At 48.3% G+C, this 7,587-nt stretch overlaps 1 protein-coding gene across 1 annotated transcript; it reads left to right on the top strand.

Annotated features, from left to right (window-relative positions):
- Positions 1 to 1,585: 1,585 nt before the first annotated feature.
- Positions 1,586 to 3,487, top strand: RPRM (reprimo, TP53 dependent G2 arrest mediator homolog). Its single transcript, XM_081189807.1, has one exon. It carries the CDS (start codon positions 2,068 to 2,070, stop codon positions 2,497 to 2,499), a length of 432 nt encoding a protein of 143 aa, XP_081045933.1. The 5' UTR covers positions 1,586 to 2,067; the 3' UTR covers positions 2,500 to 3,487.
- Positions 3,488 to 7,587: the final 4,100 nt, after the last annotated feature.

The raw sequence follows: 7,587 nt of genomic DNA, 5'->3' as shown, positions 1-7,587 counted from the left end.
ACAGCTAGATGTTTTATGAGAGTCGTATGTTTCTGCTTTTTACAGTATTGTGTATAGTATACTACAGTTTATTTAAATCAGGCTGCAATCCTAAACCTATTCTAGGCGGCAGTGAGAGTAAGGGCTTAACTGCACTTGTCCCTTGTTTTCTTCCATTTGTCATGGGTTTTCTAGATATGGGTCTGAGAGGTTTTTCATTTGCTCCACTGCTTTCCTTGGGAAAACCTACTTTTAAAGGCAACTTCTTATGTTCCTATGTTCCCTGTGAAACCCAGTCCATATAAGATCACCCATAAGCAGCAATCCTGTATGTGCTTACCAGGGAATAACTCCCATCCAGCTCAATGGACTTAATTCCAGTGGTCCAGTTAGAGCATTTTTTGAATATGGGCTTAATGGTTATATGGGGGGGGGGATGTCTTGAGATGGTAATGAACTTAGTAAGCCTGGATAGCTGCGTTGATTAGAGCATGGTACTAATGGTGCCAGGGTTGAAGTTTGGATCCCTGTATGGGGCAGCTGCGTATCCTTGCACTGCAGGGAGCTGGATTAGATGATCCTCAGGGTCCCTTCCAACTCTACAATTCTATGATTGTAAGCCAACTGTGTTGTGTTGGGGGCCCCTGCTGCTGCCCTGCCCTCCTGCCCAGGCAACACCACTGCCTGCTTCCGGGTAGAGAGGCAATGGATTGCCTATGCCCCAGCAGTGATGAAAATCTATTTCCACCACTCCCGTGCAAGGCACTCCTAAGAGTAAACGAGCGAGGAATCAAAATCCACATTAAGCTTTAAAATATTGTTATTAATTTTCACCAAAACAAAGGTTGTACAAAAGTATAGTGTTATCAGACAGGATCCGATGACAATATCGGATACATATACAATTGTAGGTAACTATAGAACAAAAACGGACATAAAACTGAAATAAATAAACCACAGGTGTGTGAATGCCTGGAAGGGGGCGTCTGAAAGTATCTGACTGTAGCATAGGCATAATGGTTAAACAAGACAAGGTTACAAAACATGGACCGTATTATATCAAAGGAAAGTAATGGAAGTATTCAATTGCCCTGAGTCACTGCATTAGCCATATTCATTCGTCGGTCGAGGCGGGGGGGGCTTGGGGGGGGGTCCTCGGCTATGTTCCTCCTTGCTTACACATGAAACAAAGTCAGAAATCGTCCTTTTGTCTTTGGTCCCTAAAGCCTTTCAGCTTATCACTTCGTTTTCCCCAAACTGTGCCGTGGTCATTCCAGCTGCTATAAGCAGGTGCACTATCAAGCATTTTTTCTGCTGCACATTTTGATCTACAGTACATCTATTTTTCTGAGTCAACCATTTATATCCCGCCTCTCACAAAGCCGCTTCCCAAGCCGCTTCCAAGTGCGTAAAAGTTTAGCAAGAAAACCAATGGAAACTCTCAAACTGCCGGGAAAAGCGGCGAGGCGCAATTAGGAAGGCAGGAGCCCGCGGTTTCGCCTTGCCCAGTTCGCAGCGCCTTCCAGGAGGGGAGGGGAGTTGATGCCCGTGGGCCCCGCCCCGCGAGCCATGCCGTGAGGCGAACCGACAGTCCGGTGACGAGAGGAGGTGGGCGCTTGTGCGCTCCCGCCGTGCGCTGCGCCAAAAGAGCCGCTCGGAGGCGCAGAGCGGGTCACTTCTCCCTTTCTGCTTGTCCGCTCGCCCTCGACGCCGCGCTCTCGCCGAGGACCCGACCTGCTCTCGCTCGCTCCCCTCGGCGTTTTCCTTTCTAAGAAGTGGCAAGGCGCCCTCGAGGTTCTCGCTGCAGCTTCCTTGGCGAGCCGATCTGGGGCGCCCTTTCCCCGGGAGGAGCAGCCGCTGACGCCTCACTCTGCCCACGCCACCTCCCCGCGGCGATTTGCAGCCAGCCGGACCAGTTCGGCTCCTCCGGGCGCAATAGTCCTAGCTGGAGAGCGGGGAAAGCGGAGGGAAGGAGCGACTCCGACGTGGATTCCTGCCTGGGACGTCCAGCCCCGCCGGAATTCGCGGCTGCTGCTACCGCCACCTACCCAAGTCCTCCTCGGGCACCTGGTCCGCTGCCTCTGCCGCATGAGGCTCTCTGGGCTGGTTCCTTGCTGCCGGGGTAGCTCTTCCACGCACGTCTTCCGACGCCAGCGCCCGCAGCCCCTTCCTCTTCCTCCCGCCGGGGTCATGAACGCCTCGCTGGGGAACCAGACGGACGTGGTGGGGCTCTTCCTTGCCAACAGCAGCGACTCTCTGGAGAGGGTGCTGCGCTCCTTCACGCCCCGGTCGGTGGTGACCGACGACGGCTTCGTGGTGACCGCGCCGGACGAGAGGAGCCTGTACATCATGCGCGTGGTGCAGATCGCCGTCATGTGCGTCCTCTCGCTCACCGTCGTTTTCGGCATCTTCTTCCTGGGCTGCAACCTACTCATCAAGTCCGAAGGCATGATCAACTTTCTGGTGAAGGACAGGCGGCCGTCCAAAGAGGTGGAGGCGGTGGTGGTGGGGCCCTACTGACCTCCCCCACCCCCTCCGAAGCCCCGCGGAGCCCGCCTGGCCACGCCAAGACTTCGACGGTGCGGACCATGTTGGTGCCTTCGTCGGAAACTCCTCTCTCGGCTATGGTATGATATCTTGAGTTGAGATGGGGTAGGGTGGGGGGGGGGGGCGAGGAGGAAACGATCGGCTACCCCACCCTCCTCCTCCTCCCTCTCCCTTTCCCCCTCCGTCAGGGGCACCCAGAGGACCGGGCAAACTTCGCAAGAGGGAGCCGAACTGTGCTGAACTCCGCAGGAAGCGAAGCGCTGGGACTGTTTACAAAGGCAAAGGCGTGACACGCGCTCTCGTTTCTTCACTTCGGCGTCCCGGGCCTCGTCTTGACTCTGGGAGAGGGGTTGATAAGAGAGAGAGAGAGAGAGAGAGAGAGAGAGAGAGAGAGAGAAGGGGCGCGGGGGTTCTGATGAAGCCGTGAAGCCTTCCAGTTTGATGTCGGTGTCCTGTAAATATGCCGTGTCAATGCACACAGACGATACATTCCCAACTTCGCTGCTTTTTTTGTTTCGTGTGGGGAATGGGGACAAATCGCAACTTTGAATGTAAAATCGCTCAGCTCTCCTGTGAGACGTTTGCCTTCAGAGGTTGGAGCGGGGAGGGCAGGGACATCATCCATCGGGTTGGGCAGTCAGGTTGTGCTTGTGTGTGTGTGTGTGTGTGTGTGTGTGTGTGTGTGTGTGTGTGTGGAGGATGCCCTAGAGCCACTTTGCAGCATGTTGTCTGTAACACACTTCCCAGTGCTGATGTGTGAATGGAACAGTTTCTTGCCTCCTCTGCTTTCTACTGTAGCTCCCTATCCTTCCTTCCTTCCTTTTCTTTTTTTAAAAAATTGTATTCAGTCAGAGTCCACTTTGTATTTTGTACCTCTCATTTCTTGATGCTTGTCTGCTGCTAAAGTCAGCATGCTTGGTTGCTGCACCTGTGGCTTTATAAATTGCATTGGTTTACACAGCTCTGGTGGTCTTCTTTTCTTATTAACTTGCTGTAATAAAATCTGCCAAAAACTTCTCTCCAGAGTCTCCCAATGCAGCTCTTTCACATTGAAATTCCTCTTGCTCTTTGGGCAAGCTGTGATGAGCATCTGGGCAGACCAGGGGAAGCATGTAATGAGGATTTCTCCAGCAGATAAAGTTGAGAAGGACAAGGCGATTGGGAGGGAAAGCATTAAAAGAGTTTTAGAGAACCCTGGCAGATAAGTAATGCAGGACACCAATGTGCTTAGGAGTTTTTGGGACATTATTATTATCATTAATTTATTGCATTTATATCCCAGCTTTGCTCCCAAAGGAGCCCAGGTCATCAAACACAGCAGTGATAAAACTATACCTTTAAAAATAAAACAACATTAAAAGCAATTGAAAGGGATATAAAAGGGTGTGAATTTGCCTACAGAAAGAAAGAAGTTCAGGTTTAGATGGTGGCACTAAAACCAAGCAAGTTAAAGGTACAGGGAGTATTTCCCCCACCTACCCACCCAAGAATGCTTTTCATCAAGCATGGATTCAAAGGGAAAGATCTGCAGGAAGATAAAGCAGCTGTCATGGAAATGATCCAGCTGGGGAAACATGTGCCGCTACTAATGAAAGGTGAAGGGTAGTGATTTTTTCTCCTCGCGCAATTATTTATAGTCAGGAAACTGATGAGAAAGATGCATCGACTGAATCTGTGCCTGGCCAGTTGATTGAGCCAGCAATTTGCAACAAGCCCTGGGCTGCCTAGCAGTTCAAGCTCTGCTCTTATACTTGCATCCCAAAACTGCATGGAGAGGAAACAAAGGAAGGTGAGATCTTCTCTCTTAGCAGAACTTCCCATAGAGACTTGAGCTTCCAGCTACACACGCCTGTAGGTTCCTTAAACACAGTGGTGTTAGAAGGATTGACAGCTGCTTAATTACATAGAAAGAGGTTCATTGTGCAAAGGTAGGTCACATCAGAAAAAAACCCCTTCTTGCACCCAATATAGGGAATAATATAGGTCTTACAAGTTGCCCTGCCCAATATATTTCAAGACACTCCTAGCCCTACTCTCGCCATTCATTTTAATACTTGTAATATATAACCTCCCGTCAAGACAAAATGTGTAGTTCAATAAGGCTAATTGAAAGGAGTTAGAAATAGTTTAGTGGAAACAAAATGATCTAACCTCCCCACTATTTACTTTAACTTGTCGTTTTGCATTGTTTTCTTCCCATGGTAAGAGCAGAAGGTTGTGTGCTATTGTAAAACAAGAAGCAAAACACACGACACAGTTTGGTTTTTTAAAAGTTGCTCGGTTGCTGTGTCCATGGAAGGATCGTCTGGGGGGGGAACAGATTTTAAGGATTGGAATTGCACAGTTGACCCCATTCAGGCTGCCTACGTACGTGGCCTTGGAAGAGAGCTGTTATGTGTACATTGTGCACATAAGACACAGGAAACGGGTGGGGTGGGTGGGAATGTAGCACAGAAGCCTGAACATAAAAGGGAACAGGATCACACAGGAAAAACTATTGCAGTGGGGGAAACCAAGCAGAGGTGATGAAGAAAAGGGGACTCAGAGAGATATTTGCAAGGATGTGATACAATAAGGACTGATTAGGAGGAATCTGTTCTTTTAGCTCCCTTGGTCTTCAAGCCTAGGTCACAACAAGTTTCATGCATTCGGGCAGGAAGAGGTACATCAGATCTTTCCCTTATTTTTAAGCCACAGATCTTAATATTTAGAGACACCACTTTGAACTGAACAGCAATATCTTCTTCTCAGATACACAGGAAGCTTTGTCAAGAGAACATGGTTATGGTTTGGAAAGCAAGTTCTCGAATCTGAAACATCCGTTTCTGGTAACTTCTATCAACTGCTGGTTGTCTTAGTCTAGACCAGCCTTGCCTGATTCGCCAGCCTTTCCCGTCTCTGCTAGTGATATTCACATAAGAAACAAAGGCTCGGCTCGGTAAGAGAGGAAGTTGCCAAGGCCTGTGTGGTATCTAAGGAAGCTGCGCCGAGTGACCAATTCTCAAATGTGTAAGGATTATCTGTAACACAGTGATGGAAGGGAACAACACTAAACACAGAGGTATCTGCTTCAGTATTAACTGACAGGCTCCATGGTTGAACAAGGCCTAAAATGTATTTATTTGCCACAGTTTAAAGTAAATAAATATGGCTTGCTATCATGAAAGTGGCCGACTTTCATTGCAGCAAAGGTTCAGACATTGACAAACAGCAGTAAAATTACAGTGTAATGCAAAACAGAGTAAAAATGGCAGCAGTAAAAAACCAAAAGGCAATGCTAAAGAGAGGTAGGTTCTTAGCTGCCAGCCAAAAGACGAACAGGGACCAGACCAGGAAAGCTTCCTCTGGCAGGATATCCCATTTTCTTGGCACTACAGAAGAAATGGCTCTGTCCCTCATGTCCACCTGACATATTTCTTACTCTGGTGGAGGCACAGGCAGATCTGGGTGGCAGGAGATGAAGATCAGACAGAGTTAGCTACTTGGGGGTGATTTGTAGATAATCATGCATTGGAATTCAACACAGTGCTTACCCAACAGAATCATCTCTCTTCTCCCCCCCCCCCCCATGCTTTGTTTTTTGGGGGGAGACTATCTCCTGACCCTTCTAGGTGGATTTGGAGCAGGCATGATGGCAGGGAGAGGGGAAAGCCCTATTGTGCTAGCAGAAGTCCTTTTACAAGCTTCCGCTAGCCAAACAGGTACATTGAATTCACCTCTCTGGTCCCAGGTAATTTAGGACCAAGAGTGAGAGCATGTTGCCCTTCGGATGTCATTTGATTCCAACATCCATCAGCCCCAGCCACCCTGCCCAGTCATAAGAGATTGTGGGTTTTGTGGTCTACAGGTGCCCCACCCCACCATCCCTAATTTTGGATTTTAAAAGGCCAAAATCAGCACTTTGAACTGAGCCCAGAAGCAAATCGGTGCCTAGTTCAGATGGTATAATATTGTAGTCAGATGTTTCTGAACTACCAGTTCCAGTTAACATTCTGGTAGACACATAAATTAAGCCCTGAGCAAAGTGCAAAATTCTCAGGGGAAGTGAAAATGAGATGAATGTAGTTTAAACTGCTGGTTTTCTTGTACCAATATCCTATAGGAACACTGCCTAACAAATTGGGTCCTCTTGCCTGTCTGAAAGGCAATAATAGTTCAAACAGCACTTCAAGTGTCCAAATCATTCCACACGTATCACTGTGGCCGTCTTTACCTATGTTATTATCCCTGTACTGTAGACAAGAAGACAGAGGACAAGATAACAGCCCTAGAGCTACCCCATGGCTGAGGTAAGATTTGGACCAGGGAGAGACTTCCCAGCTCACATTCTTACGCCACCAGCTCTGGATCTTGATTGACATAAGCATGGATTTCCTGTTATTAAAGACCAGTGAGAGCTGCAACTAATTGTTGCAGTGTACCCCCTGCTTCCTATCCAGGGATCCAGCCAGCCATTCTCTTCAAGTGGGACATTCCACTCTTCCCTCCCTCAAGTCCCTTTTTCTTTTCCAAGTGCCACTAAACTTTCTGGACTACCGAGCATGCTCAGTTCTCCTTTGGTCTTCTTGGGGGGATCATTTTGACCTCTTTAGCTGTTGTTTATTTATTTATCTGCTTCAGACCTCAAGGTTCTCCGGAGTATGTTAATACTTCCTTCGTTTCTTAGTGGCTCTGCTTGGCCTACAATTTTGTCACCATCTGAGTTTGTTCGTTCATTTGTTCATTTGTTCATTGTGTTTATATTCCACATTTTCCTCTAAGGAGCTCAGTGTGGCATATACGGCTTTCTCCCCCCCTCTTTCAACCCCCACAACAACCCTGTGAGGTAGGTTAGGCTGAGAGGCTGGCCCAAGGTCACCCAGGGAGCTTCATGGCCAAAGGGGAATTTGAACCCTGGTCTCCCAGGTCCCAGTGTTGTGACTTTCTAACCACCGTACCACACTGGCTCTTTCATTTGCTATCAGGAGGAAGAAATGACTCTTCATTTACCACTAGAAGAGAGGCAGAAAGCATTGTTAACAATTGCAGACACTGCAGGTAAGGAAAACCAAAGGGGTTGAA

This window comes from Podarcis bocagei (genome assembly GCF_964188305.1).
Source record: "Podarcis bocagei genome assembly, chromosome: 1".
NCBI lineage: Eukaryota > Metazoa > Chordata > Lepidosauria > Squamata > Lacertidae > Podarcis > Podarcis bocagei.
This window is presented reverse-complemented; position numbering and strand designations above follow the sequence as displayed.